We start from the raw sequence: 14,494 nt of genomic DNA, 5'->3' as shown, positions 1-14,494 counted from the left end.
AATTGTCTGTTGGAATTGTGACAGGAAAAGTATTTTCTATTAAAGTCCCGTCTAATCAGAAGTCCCATGCAGTCAACAACTGCATCTTCCTGACACTTCACTGTCAACTTTCTAAATCTCAGATGGCAGAGATTTACTGTCACCATGAGATTTCCTAGTTTTCTGAGCATTCATATTGAAGTAGAAGTTCTCACTTTCTCATGCTCTGCTCATGTAAACAGGAGATTGCTTTTTGTAAATACTGCGGTTGTTTTGCATTCTTCTCCACTAGAAGAGAAGGTTGAAAGGCAGCCCTTCTGGCCAATGTCGATGGGGGGGGGGGATTTCACCCTCCAATCCATGGTCACCTTTCTGAAAGTATATAATAGGATGTGATAAACAAGGGGCAGGATTTTTCTGCCCTGCTGTCTTTCTCTCAGTTTCCAAGTGTCCGTGTGGTCTTTTCAGCGTAGCAAACAGCGACAATTTACAACATTCCTGTGGGGCTCCCCAGCCAGATTTTGAAGAACCATTCACTCTTACAAACAGGAACTGGCAGCCTGTAAATAAACATAATGGTGGAATTGCTAATAAGCTCTATTTCCACCACGAGTTGTTTGGTTGCTGGAGATGACGCTGACAACATGAATTCCACATGGCTGACCATTTCCTACTACTCACCCCTGCAGCTCAAAGAATCCTTCTACGACAACTTTTGATCACATTATAAAAGTTTTTGAAATCATACACCTGTTACCATGAGATTTCCTAGTTTGCTGAGCGTTCATATTAAGTAGAAGGTTTTGCACCTTCTCATGCTCGTTTTCATGCAAACAAGGAGAGTATATGTGTAAATATTATCATTGTTTACATTCTTATCCTTGGAGAGGAATGACTGTGTGACAGTCCCTTTGACCAATGTGGTTGAGAGGTGGGAATACCACTCTCCAATCCATGGTCACCTTGCTAAAAGTATATAATAGGAAGTAATAATCAAGGCGGGGGATTCTCCCTGCTGCTTTCTGCTCTCCCAAATTCGTGGCTCCGTGTGTCTTTTCAAGCAAGGCTCACAGCGACATACACCTAAGCTAAAATTTCCATCTGATCATTGCAGCAAGCTTACTATTAAATTGGGTTGCAATAAATGAATGTTTTATGTCAGTGTCTCGAATTTCCCATGTCACAACCACTTCTACATCTTACCACAGATACTTGGCATTATTGCTTACTCAAGGAATACAGGCAATTGCTCTGCCACCACAACTCTCCCACATATTTTTGACAATTCTGGCAACACAGGTAATTCTAATTTTTAGACCTTCTCTAGTGGTTGGTTTCTGCAAAAGTTTAAGTGATAAACTGTCATGAATTAATAATTTTGTCATGCAATACTCAGATATACACCCATTAGAGAAAAATTGTTAGGAATTGTACACACACACACATCAACTGTTTCATGATGTTATCTCAGCAAATTGCTCCCCTTGTTGGAAAATCAGCAACTGCATTAATGGCAGGCACAAAATTCTCAGAAATAATTAAAAAAGGAGCATGAACGGAAGACAATCCACCAGAATCTGCAGAGCTTATTGATAATTAATGGCTGAAGAGAGCACTCACTACGGCAGAAAAGCCAGGAGAGATCTCTGGAGCAGTTTAGTCTATGTAGTTCTACACCAGACTTTTTATATCCAAGGGATGACTTGCTACTGATATAAAATCACCAGATAAGTAAAACCCAAGAATGCACTGCAGAGATTATATAAAATATCTACAGAAGCAACTGAGTGAACGACACCATACACAATACAGAATGAATAAACTTATCCACAGATAAAATACATTCTCATTTGTACTGCCAAGGTATTGAAGCACATATATGAGTGTTGAGGAAGTGAATTTTATCCTTTCTCCAGAAAAGATTATGGATTGTAAGTGACCCAGTCTCTTATTGTGTGAAAACAGTACATTAATACTTCTGACTTGTCATTAATCAATACATCACTAGCAAATTATTCTTGAAATTAAGCTGTTGCAACTCACAGTGCTGAAGCAAAAAGATTGAGAGGGGAGAGAGAGGGGGCTAAAATAAAATGAGAACCAATCCAAGGAGCTGTGCAACCTGCTCAGTATGGAATGGGAAATTGCATTTCCCAGCTACACAAAGAGAATCCCTGGGGGAACTCTGACAAGATTCAGTCTATGGAAAACATAAAATACAATGTAAAAAGACTAAATCCTGAAAACTCCCCCAGAGCATTCCAGTGAAACAGTGCATGCTCCAGCACATTTCCACATGGGAGCTGGCAGTGCCTGGATGTTTCTGAATCAGCAAGTCTAACACGCAGGTAATTTTGTTTCAGGGGTCAATTTTCCCATTGATGCAAGAAGGATTTACACATGCAAGTCCCATTAACATTAACAGGAGTTGCCCACATAAATCCCCCTGCAATGATGGGAGAAAAGACCCCATAGTCTGCTAGGATCCAAGTTCTAATGATTACCTGTCAAATGGTCCTAAGCATCATCATCACCAGAAAAAGCAGGCGAAGCAGCTTCATGGCTGAAAATGCTTCCAAAGGAGCAGTAACCACCTGCAGTCCTACAGCCCAGGCAATGCCACAGAAGGGAAAATGGCACAAAATGAACTCTCTGAATATGAAGGGTTAATCTAATTAACCAACTTAAAAAGAAAGTACTCATTAAAAAAGGAATTCAAACATATCAAAGCACTCCTTAGGAAAAAAAAGGTATGAATATTGTATGAGCTCCAAGGTGCTTGAAGGATAATACAGCTACTTGTTTAAAAATTCAGTTAACCTTATCTTTCTTTAACTTGATTTATTAATAATCCTACTGATAAATTTCCAGTTTTTAAAAAGTCATGTTATCTTTTGAATACATCCTTTATGACAAGCCTTAAAAACTACTTCAAAGAAGCCTAACCTTCACTTTGCATGCTTACATCATTTAAAGAAAGAACAAAATGCAGTTCAGAGCATGATTTCTGTAAAATACCAACATCAACAGTCTGATCTACTGCTCCTGCAAGTGAACTATTGGGTACTCAAGTACCATAGGAAAAACATTTAATATTTCCATTCACCCTATGAAAGAGACATGAAAACAGTTTTTAAACAATCAGTGTAAAGTCATAGCCTCCAACGTGTACATCATTCCATTGGATCTCAAATCAAATTTGCACTATTTCCAAACCTGGCTTTACATGGACACAGAGTACTCAGAAATGAATTGATATATAAACTTGATAACACAGGTACCCATACCGGCAATTACAGGTGTTCTTGTGCTGAAAGCAGCCAAGAGAATTCTCAGGAAATCCCACTTAAAAATGAACTGTTTTTCTTAGAAAAAAAAATTGAAAGAAAACACAGGACAATGCACTTGCAAGCAAATCTTTAATTTTCATTGAGCAATTTCCTTGTAAACATAGATGAGAGATTCAATTATGATCCCTGTTTTTGAGAGACACAGGGATAGGTCCCTCCACTTAGTTCTTTTACAGATCTGCAGGTGTTAAATAAAATCACCATACACTCATGCTTCCCAATACACAGAGAAATTATAGCTAAATGAAGAGGGAGCCTGCTTATTAATATATATCTATATATTTATAAATAACTGCTCAATCACAAGCATCCAGAGGTTACAGCTGTTGAACATTGGGAACATTCTAGGCACGTGTTTTTCTGAGAACTTTGGAATTATGCACACACAGACACACACGTACCCGTACATATCCAACAAAGAGTGCAAACACTAACCCTGAAATGCAAACTGGAGAGTGGACATGATGCAGGACAAAGAGAACAGTATCAGTTATGCTGTAAAAAAATAAATAAATTCCCCTTTCTGGCCTGGAGCTGGGTTCAGGGCAGGCATGGACACCATGGGACTGTACAGAAGCCTGGCTGTGGCACAGCCAGGCAGAGCTCAATGTTCATGACTCAATGGCATTTTTTATTTACTTACAGTATTTAAGCACTGCTGGAACTGGCTCTACCTTCATGAAGAAGTTTAAACCCCAACTCATCAACTCCAGAGATACTATTGATCTACTGGGTGTGCATTTCAAAGTAAATCTTTAAGTACATGATAAATACTTTTCATATCTGATTTCAAGCATGGTTCAGAAGAAGTGCAAATTTAACATGGTCGTTTACAACAGCTTTTTCATTTTGTAGTGTTTTCATACAAACTAGGTTTATAAATAGTTCAATGAATTTTATTGTATAAATGCTTCATGATTTATCGTTACAAAATGCATAGTTTACAGCTATCACACTAATTTTAATCCTATTAACTGGGATCAATATAAACCTTTGGAACTATCAGTTGAACTTTCTCTCCACCACAAACCCCCTCAGTTGATGATCATTTAAACTTCTCAGATCCCAAACTTCAAAAAGTAACTATTGGCTTCCTAAAGGCCCAAACAGTGCAACAAATCCAGGGAAACTAATAACAGGAATGCCTCATTTATGACTTTGAATTTTGCTGGGAAATCTGGCATTAAGTTTAAATTCTGCCATTTTCCTGACTCCAGTAAATGAAGTCAGTAGTGAAAATGTGTCATCTGTTAGGTCTTACTAAAAAAATCAAATGTAAAATAGTTCCATGTGAGGAACATCTGGATTATATTCCCTACTTGATTATGGCATCAGTTTCAAAACCATACAATAAAGCCACTCCAGAACTGTCAATATTATTGCCTTTAAATTCCATTCATAAGACCACTGTGAAGGACAGATGGTGAGCCTCACCTTCAGCTGTTTAATTAGCAGAGAGCCAAGGTTTTTTAGTAGAAATCATCTTCTAACTGGTAAACAAACTTGCACTTATTTCTTTTGCTTAGTTTTGACTTGTTGCCTCCTTAAAAGATGGAAGATTCTTTCCAAGATGTAAAACAAAACCAAATCATCTCAATAAATCATGAATCCTATTTTAGTGCTTTCAATTCAGATGCTTAATTCTGTATTTTTTTGTTTAGCTATAAACCCCACTGGATCTGGTGGACTCTTTAAAAGTGCCTTAGCTATCAATTAAAGTACTTTAAAAAGATGATCCAAGCTAAGTAAGGCAATGGTAAATAACATATCTCTGGAGGGTTTAAACCTCTTTGTCTTACCGTTACTCCCTTATGTCCTAGTTTGGGTCAACCTCCTCTTCTCCTAAGAGAAAACCGTTCATTCATTCATTCTTCCTTTGTAACGGCAGCACCACCTCCACTACTGCTCTCCTCAGCTGAGGGTTCAGGCTTTGTCTCTGGTGAATAATTCAATCCAGACTCTTCTGGCTCAATCTCGTCTTCATCATAAATATTTTCTGGATTCGGTGGTGGTGGGCAAAATTCCTCTGTTGGAAACATTTCTCTGAAAATAGTCTCAGCCTATTCAGGAAAAAGAAGAATAACATAAACTTTACCATGAAATGTACCATCCTGAGGCAATATTTTACAGATATTTAAGATTAACCTCCATTCTTTCAAATCAGTAGTGATTTAGTACTTTGACATAGGAAATCCGTTCCTTCTTGCACACCTCAAAAGAGAAAAAGCAATTTATCTTTCTACATTGTTCTACTAGGAAGTCACAGCATGGGGCTTTGTAAAAAATGCTGGTCATTCTACATTTTATTAGGAACAAGAAAGAGGATTTTTTTGGAAGCCAATTGCTCTTTTGCACTATGAAACTTTCCCTAGCTGCAGTCCAAGGCAAAGCATAGGAAAGATCTTGGCTCTTTCCAGAGAGAAGGTTACATTTCATGTAACAAGGAAACCCAGGGAACTGTACATATGTACAGTCTATATCATGGCTATGTGGGTTTCCTTCTTAAATTAAAAAAATGCAAAAAAAAAAATCTATTTCTCCCTTTCTGAACAGCTTAAACATAGCCCAGCTGAGAAGTACTCTAATCCAATGGAATATTACAATTGAAAATACATCCCACTACATTTGTGGTTTATTAAAAACTCCTATCTATAATTCCAAGGTATTACATGCACAGACCTGTGTGCACACAGACCTGTATGTGTGAAAAGAGCTGCATTTTAGATAAAAAAGACAGATCTAGTTCAAGGTTAATTTACAATTGCACTTGCTCTTCATGCCATCAAGGTTTAGAAATTACACACAACAAGTTTTTTGGCCACTGCAATGGAAGATATTAAAAAGAAACATGTTCTTGGAACACCAGTGTGGTTGTTATTACAACATGGACAATACAACTACAAAATCTGGGAGAAAAAAGAACAAAAGGAATACAACCTTAGGATTCCAGAGAACCAGACATTTTATACAAACAAAGGAGGCAAAAAATCCCTTAAAACCCCAAAGGCAGCCAGTGATGAGAGCTCCCACAAAGGCAGGAATGCTGTTAATCCTGATATTCCTCCTGCTCCAGGCCCTGCCCTGCCAAGCTGACAGGGCTCACTTAGTGCCACCTGCAAAGGCCCATTACACCATGAGGAATCCTGGACAAGAGGGAATTGTTTACAGATGAATCCATCCCTGAGCTTGTATGCAAGAGCTCTCTGGGATGAACTCCACTGCCCATTAGCCCTGGGTTTCCATCAGCAGCACGTGGATGCAGGACTCCCCTATTAACTGCTTAAATGACCCTGTCTACTCCAAGTTCAATTTCATTTTTCATTCTCCTTCCTAAATTTTACTCTTCCATACTCATGCAAAACTGTTTCAAACTTTTTATATTAGTATAGGAAAAAATTGACAATTTTGTTCTCTACTTCAAAACCATGGTTTTATCATTTGAAAGCCTTGCCTAGTAAGTCTGGGTAGCAAGGGGGTACAACATCCTAAAAAGCTGGGGTTTAACTTTTTGAAGACAAGAGAAAAATTTTAATTTCAAGTTTGCACTTGTCCTTGCTACTCCAAAAATACATTTCAGCTATTATTGTATTTAATAGAATACTGAGGGAAGATGTATTTTGAACTAAATATATGACAAATATTTCCTATGCAGCTCTCAACAATTATTCAGTCCAATCAGTCAGCAAATATCCACTCCAAAGATGGTCAAACAGTTACAAGGTTGAACATGGGAAGAAATTCTCATGGGAACAACATGGGAAGAATGTTATATAGGACATCATGACACAGATTACAATTGAAAAATTTAATGGTATAGAGCACTTTCAGGTCTCCCAAGTTAAGTTAACCTTATCCAGCTGAAGCAACACAGAATAAACAATAATAATTTAACAACTCTTTCATTATAACACTTTGCTATTTAATGTAAGTAATTAAGGTAGACAATAGTTCCTTCAATATTTAGTAGTATCAGCTGAGAAATGTGTGTCCAGTTGAATCCAGCATTAAGACACAGGCATGTAAAGCCCTTGCATAGTGTAATAAATATGGTATATTATTCGTGTTTTGGTGCATGTAAACTGTATGTTCTGTAAAATGAAACACTGGCTGAGGTCAGGAGGGAAACTGACTAATTTCAAGACAGGCAACACCCAGGAACTGCCATTCAAAGGAGAACAATGCAATGCCAGGAATTGGGGACTTTGCCATTGACATCAGAATAGAAGACACATCAAGATAAGAAATCAGTCTTCCTCCTAAAACAGCGGAGCTGTGTTGCAGCCATGAGGCCTGACAGGCCTCTCTGGCAGTCAGTTGCCTAAAGACAAAGAAATGCCTAGTCATGGTGACTAGGCCAAATAACCCCTCTCCTGCCCTCAGACCCTCTCTTATCTCCCTGTAAGACAATAGGTCACTTTCTACCCCGACTCACACCATTGGACCATCTCTCAAAACCTTGGTACCCTATAAAAACCCCATTTTGCCCAGCTCAGTAGAAGAGCTGTCCCTGAAACCCTTCACAGAGGATGCCAATAAAGATTCATCTGTGGAACTTCATACAGCACTTCTCCTCTCTCCCCCTGCATCTGCAAAGGCACTTAGCAAGCTTATGAACTGAATATCACTAGAGCTGAAAGTCACTGCAAAGAGCTGAACACCGCAAAGATCTGGAATCACTGATAGCTAAGCTTGCTAATTAGTATTGCCTGAGCCTGGGAGCTTCGCCTGAGGTACTTGGACAGGAGGTACTAAACAGTACTCCCTATGCAGGAATACCTAAGGCAGCCAGGAAGGACTGAAGCATCCGGGAAAAACAAAAAGTGGCGCCCAAACTGGATCAAAGCCCAGCAGAGCAGCCTTCATCGAGAAGAGTAACTGCCTTGGTTCGCTACAGCCTTCTGAAGATAACTTCTCCATTATAGAAGAATCTATCAGCAGAGGCCGTCTGACGACCCTCTCAGTCCAGCCCTGAGGAGTCAGACATTGGCAGACCACCCTACCAGCAGTCTGTTGACCCACATTCAGCTGAAGAGTAAGTATATTACAGCCTTTTTGCGTGCTACTTTACTTGGGTTCTTTTTCTTTCTTTTTTTTTTTTTTTTTTCTTTTTTTTCTGCTGGGAGGGGAACGGGAACCACATTACACTGGGATCAAAAAATAGTAAATTAAACAATCCCAGAACGAGAGAGACTTATATTTCCAAATCTTAGAAATTCTATCCCTTAACAACCCTTCTTTCTCTAAAAGTAAATTCTCAAAAATTAACTTGAAAAAGTTTATAAAATGGATTATTTCCCAGTTTCCAGATACTAATACACACTCTATCACTTTAGATTCTTTTTGGGACTCAGTGGGGATAAAAATATACACATCCCAAAATAATGGAGACTTCTCTATTACACAATTTCTACCCATTTTTCATAATATTATCAAAGTAGTAGAACAAACAAATATTAAGAAATCTCAGAGTCCCCCTGAAGAGAGCATTCCGACCTTATCTCTCCCGCCAGACACTGTCCTTTCAAATGCTAATCTTCCCCCTCTTTCTCCAAATGCCAGCTGCCACAGGGGTGTAGGGCCTGAATGCGCCGTGCCCGCTGCTCCTGCTCCGCTCCCGCCCTGCTCCTGACCACCGCGGCCTTTGGCACCCCCACGCCCTCTCCGCAAGCCCCTCACCCCTCGGTCCCCCTTCCTACGGTCGCTCCACCTTCAGCTGCCCCCCCCAGGGACAGTGAACACAGACTCCGTGCTGCCCCCACCTCCCCCCTCCACGCTTCCCCCTTCCCCCTCCCTCACGTTGTTCCCAAACCCCTCCTCCATGCCTGCAAAGCCTGCAGAGCCCGCTTATCTCATGTGTGGCCAGCACCCTGTCCCCACGGTACCTCCAAATGTAACTGTGCCTGTTCCTATTGAGTCTGCACCCACTCCACCCTCCCTGCTCCCTCTGTAGCGAATGTGGCTCCAGGCAATTCCACCCCCTCCTGCTGCTCCCTTATCCCCAGACCCTGCAGCCACAAAACCCTCACGGCACTTCTGAGACACCTCATGGCAGCATATCACTTTTACAAGCCCCTCAACCCTGTCCCAACTGCACTTCTCATAGCCACGTCTTGCCACCCTCTCTCCAGCACCCCACACCCCTGCAAAATCCCACTCCAAAATGCCACAAAAAGCACTCTCACTCCTCATCTGAGGACAGTAGTGATAGTGAGTCCAATTCTGATGCAGACAGAATTGATCCATGGGCTGTAATTAAAATGGAAGACACTCAAGCAAGGGACTGGGAGCTGGATCAGAAAATTTCTGCCTTCCCTGTAACTTATATAAAGGGAAAAAGAGGTGGTGCCTCCACTAGAATTACGTGGGAACCTAACAAAAAATAAGATCTCATAAAACTTCAAAAAGTGGCCAAAGAACAAGGCAGAAGTTCACATATTTTTAAAAATTTCCTAGAAGCTATCTTCTCAGCATGTTTTAATACCCCATGATGTTAAGAATATTGCACGACTACAGCCCACTGCCTCCTATCCCCGGCAGAATATATGCTATGGGAAAGGCATTGGAAAAAACAATTAAAAATATTATCAGACACATACACTAAAGATGCTAATAGGCCAAATTATACAGTTGAACAGCTGGCTGGAGAAGGCAATTTGCAGAAACCCTCAGATCAAGCTAAAACTTTGTCTGAGGCAGCAATATAGGACCTGGCTATTGCAGCTAAGACCTCCTTACTTCTTACCCCAGATGACTCTATGCCTACCCTACACTTCTCTAATATTAAACAAGGAGTAGATGAAAGCTTTATCAAATTTGTGGACAGAATTAAAGATGCTCTGGATAAACAGATAGAGAGCATAGAGGCAAGAAAAGAACTGTTATGCAAACTTGCCATGAGCAATGCTAATGAACAATGTAAAACTATTCTGAGAGCCTTACCCTTGGATACAGAACCTACCATAGAACAAATGGTGGAAAGCTGTACACGTCGCCTCTCCACTGAAAACACAGTAGCCCAAGCAGTTGCTAAGGGTATTGCAGAAGGAGTTTCTGGTGCGTTTGCAGTAGTGACTTCCAAAGACCAGACCCGCTGCTTTCACTGTGGAGACTTTGGACATTTTATAAAGGACTGCCCAGATAGGTCACCTACCCAAATCCCCCGTAACACCTACCAAAAACCCCAAAATCAGCAGCGCTTCCAGCAGTGTTCGGGAAACTACCAGCAGAGCGTGGTCAGGCTCCACGCCAAGACAACAAATCAAAAGCCATGCAGACCCAACCATGCATCATTCCAGGAGATGCCACGTCACATGAAGGGGATCCAACATACAGAGCAATACAGACGGGAACCCGGCACCAGCTGGTAACTGCTTTATCCATTGACTTAAAAAAGAGGGATGTTTATCGTGTCCCTACTGGCAAGTATGGGCCAAAAGGAGGTCCTTTTGACATCTTAATTATAGATGATACTGTTAATGGGCCAGATGAAATTTTTGTTTTTCCAGCAGCACAAACAGTGCACTCAGGTAAAGAAATCTTGGTCCAGCTGTGCTGCACAGACTTACCATTTTTCTTTTAAAGGGAACTCCAATTGCACAAGCCTTTCTACTCCCAAAAAATCACAAGGAACAGCTTCCTCTCAACCCTATAGCAATGTGGGCACAAGTTTTGGGACCTAATAAGCCTACCATCGAGTGTGGCCTATCCTGCAAAGGGGAGAAAATCCACCGACTGGGACTTTTGGACTCTGGTGCGGACATGAGCATTGTTGCCCACTCAGAATGGCCAGCAAACTGGGAACTACAACCAGTACCAGGTATGATTTCAGGGATCGGTGGAGCCACAGTGTCCATGCGAAGCGAGCACAACGTCCTCGTCGAAGAGCCTGAAGGCAAGTTGGCAACTATCCGCCCATTTGTGGTAAGGGCCCCCATCACCCTTTGGGGAAGGGATGTTCTATCCCAATGGGGAGCTTCCTTACAAATTCCCAGTCGGGATTTCTAATTGGGGCCACTGAGGAGCGCGCACTACCAGATACCCCTCAGCTCACCTGGAAATGCCAAACCCTGATCTGGATCGAACAGTAGCCCCTCTCTAAAGTAAAACTGTGTGCACTACAAGCCCTTGTGGAAGAACAGCTTGCCAAAGGTCACATCGTCGAGACCACTAGCCCTTGGAACTCTCCCGTCTTTGTACTGCAAAAGCCTGGAACGGACAGGTGGAGGCTCCTCCATGACCTGCGTAAAATCAATGAGGTAATTGAGGACATGGGCCCCCTTCAGCCTGGACTGCCTTCACCATCGATGCTGCCTTGAGACTGGACACTTGCCATCACAGATATTAACGACTGCTTCTTCAGCATTCCACTGCACCCCCAGGATGCTCCACGGTTTGCTTTTTCTGTCCCCTCTCTTAACAGAGAGGCTCCACTCAAAAGATATCATTGGCTTTATCTTCCCCAAGGTCTAAAAGTCTCTCCTACCATATGCCAGTGGTACGTTGCTCATGTTTTGTCTCCCATTTGGAGCCTATTTCCAGATGCAATCATCTACCACTATATGGATGATATCCTGGTCTGTGCATCAGACAAAGCCTACCTAGACAAAGCAGTTACAAAGAGTATTGAAACCATAGAAAAAGCAGGGTTCGAGATCCGTGAAGACAAAATACAATACACCAACCCATGGACTTATCTTGGATTCCAGATCCGGGAAAGGGCCATCGTACCCCAGCAGCTCGTCATCCGAGACGACCCAAAAACCCTGAGAGACTTACACAGTCTGTGTGGATCCATCAATTGGGTACGTCCCCTGCTAGGAATTACAACAGAGGACCTCTCTCCCCTATTCAACCTTCTCCATGGCAACGGAGACCTGGACTCTCCACGCACTCTCACAACAGAAGCCCGAGATGCCATCACCAAAGTCCAAGAAGCCCTATCTTCACACCGAGCCCATCGCTTCGAGCCTAGCCTGCCTTTCCAGTTTGTCATTCTAGGAAAAGCACCCCGGTTCCATGGACTGATTTTCCAATGGGATACTCAGCTTCGAGACCCTTTACTGATACTTGAATGGATCTTTACAAACAACCAACCTTCAAAGACAATTACCACCTTCCAAGAAATCATGGCACATCTAATAAAAAAGGCCAGAACTCGCCTCCGTTCTCTCGCAGGGTGTGAGTTCACATGCATATACTTGCCATTAACCAGCGGAGACCTGGAGCATTTGCTTCAGACCAATGAAAATCTCTAGTACGCCCTAGATAGCTATACAGGCCAAATTTCCATCCATGTCCCAAAACATAAACTTTTAAATACAACCTTTAATCTGACCCCAAAATTAGTACAGAGTAGAACACCTCTCAAAGCTCTAACAGTCTTTACAGATGGCTCGGGGTCATCCCACAAGTCTGTAATGACATGGAAAGACCCTAAGACCCAAAAATGGGAATCTGATGTCCAAATTGTGGAGGGATCTCCACAGATTTCACAGTTAGCAGCTGTTGTCAGAGCCTTTGAGAAATTCAAAGATGAACCCTTTAATCTCATTACAGACTCTTCATATGTTGCAGGTATAGCTATGAGGGCAGAACAAGCCCTTCTCAAAGACGTTTCCAATCCAAAGTTACACCAATTGATTTCTGCATTAACAAGCTTAATCTCCCACAGAAAGCAACCTTACCATGTAATGCATGTGAGGTCACACACTGACCTCCCAGGTATCACTGCAGAAGGGAACAGGAAAGCAGATGCATTGGCCATGGCAATAGAGACTGCTAACATCCCTGACATCTTTGCCCAGGCAAAGTTGTCACATGCATTTTATCACCAAAATGCAGCTGCCCTTATCAGAATGTTCAAGCTCTCAAAAGATCAAGCAAAAGCTATTGTTGCCATTTGCCTGAACTCCCAAAGCTACCAGATACCATCTGTGGGGACAGGAGTCAATCCCCAAGGACTTAACAGCTGCCAGCTGTGGCAGACAGATGTAATTTATTTCCCACCTTTTGGAAGGTCAAAGTATGTGCATGTATCGGTTGACACATTTTCTGGAGCAGTGTTTGCATCATCTCATCCAGGAGAAACTACACAGCACGCCATAAAGCACTTCCTCCTTGCCTTCACTGCCCTGGGAGTACCAAAACAGATCAAAACAGATAATGGACCTGCCTATGTCTCTCGTAAGTTAAGAGTTCTTCAGTGAGTGGGGAATAAAACACAAGGAAGGCATACCTGCAAATCCCACAGGACAATCCATCATAGAGAGAACACATCAAACCCTCAAAAGAGTCCTCAATCAGCAGTGAAGTGAAACAAAAATCATATCTCCAGTTGAAAGACTCTGCAAGGCTCTCTACGTCATCAGCTTCCTAAATGGCACAACATCAGAGCCTGACCCCCCAGTACTTTGCCACTTCGCAAATACCACCCAAGCAAAGCTTGCTGAGAAACCACCTGTGCTAGTGAAGGACCCAGAGACACATCAAATTTCTGGGCCTTTCCAGTTAATTACTTGGGGGAGAGGATATGCGTGTGTCACTACCATCTGGCCTAAGATGGTACCCAGGAAAACACATAAAACCATACCTAGGCACCACAAACACTACTCAGTCAAACACTGACAAGAATTCCTCTGAGTCAAATACAAGACCACCTCAAAACCAGACAAGTTCTCCCTGGAGACGAAGGCGTCGCCGAATGTCCACATAGCGAAGAAAAGACCGACTCATCACACGACAGCAGATGAAACAGAAAAGATGAACAACACTCTGCTGCATCAGTCAAGCTATAAGCCAGACATAGCCTGGACACAAAATTGTTCTCTGAATTACATGTTATTACCCTTTTGTTTTTTTTTTAATTTTACCCTAAAAACCCCTATTATTCCCTTTCTCAACTCTTACAAAAAACTCCTAACCTGACACCCACTTACCCATCCCTTGCTTATATATATATATATATATATATTAAAAAAAAAAAAAAAAGGCGGGGGAGGGGGAAGGAACAGAGGAAAGGAATGAGGGAAAAAACCCTAACCCTCCCCTCCCATCATAAAAGATAACAAGTTTTGCTTATATTCCCTACCACAGCCTAGCCATAATGTTTGAGTAACCTTAGCAAAAACATTGAAACAGGATAACGTGCTTATCCATGGGCAACGTTG

General features: G+C 41.8%; 1 protein-coding gene across 1 annotated transcript in view; it reads right to left on the bottom strand.

The window, feature by feature from the left end:
- Positions 1-3,397: 3,397 nt before the first annotated feature.
- The window catches only part of LOC134564845 (rab proteins geranylgeranyltransferase component A 2-like), a 104,165-nt gene continuing 93,068 nt past the window's right edge, over positions 3,398-14,494 (bottom strand). Inside the window, 1 exon segment of the mRNA XM_063424068.1 lies at positions 3,398-5,389. Within this exon segment, the coding sequence (XP_063280138.1) occupies positions 5,195-5,389 (195 nt within the window). The 3' untranslated portion in view covers positions 3,398-5,194.

This window comes from Prinia subflava (assembly GCF_021018805.1).
Source record: "Prinia subflava isolate CZ2003 ecotype Zambia chromosome W unlocalized genomic scaffold, Cam_Psub_1.2 scaffold_22_NEW, whole genome shotgun sequence".
Taxonomy (NCBI): domain Eukaryota; kingdom Metazoa; phylum Chordata; class Aves; order Passeriformes; family Cisticolidae; genus Prinia; species Prinia subflava.
The sequence above is the reverse complement of the archived record's forward strand: the minus strand, read 5'-3'. Positions and strand labels throughout refer to the sequence as shown.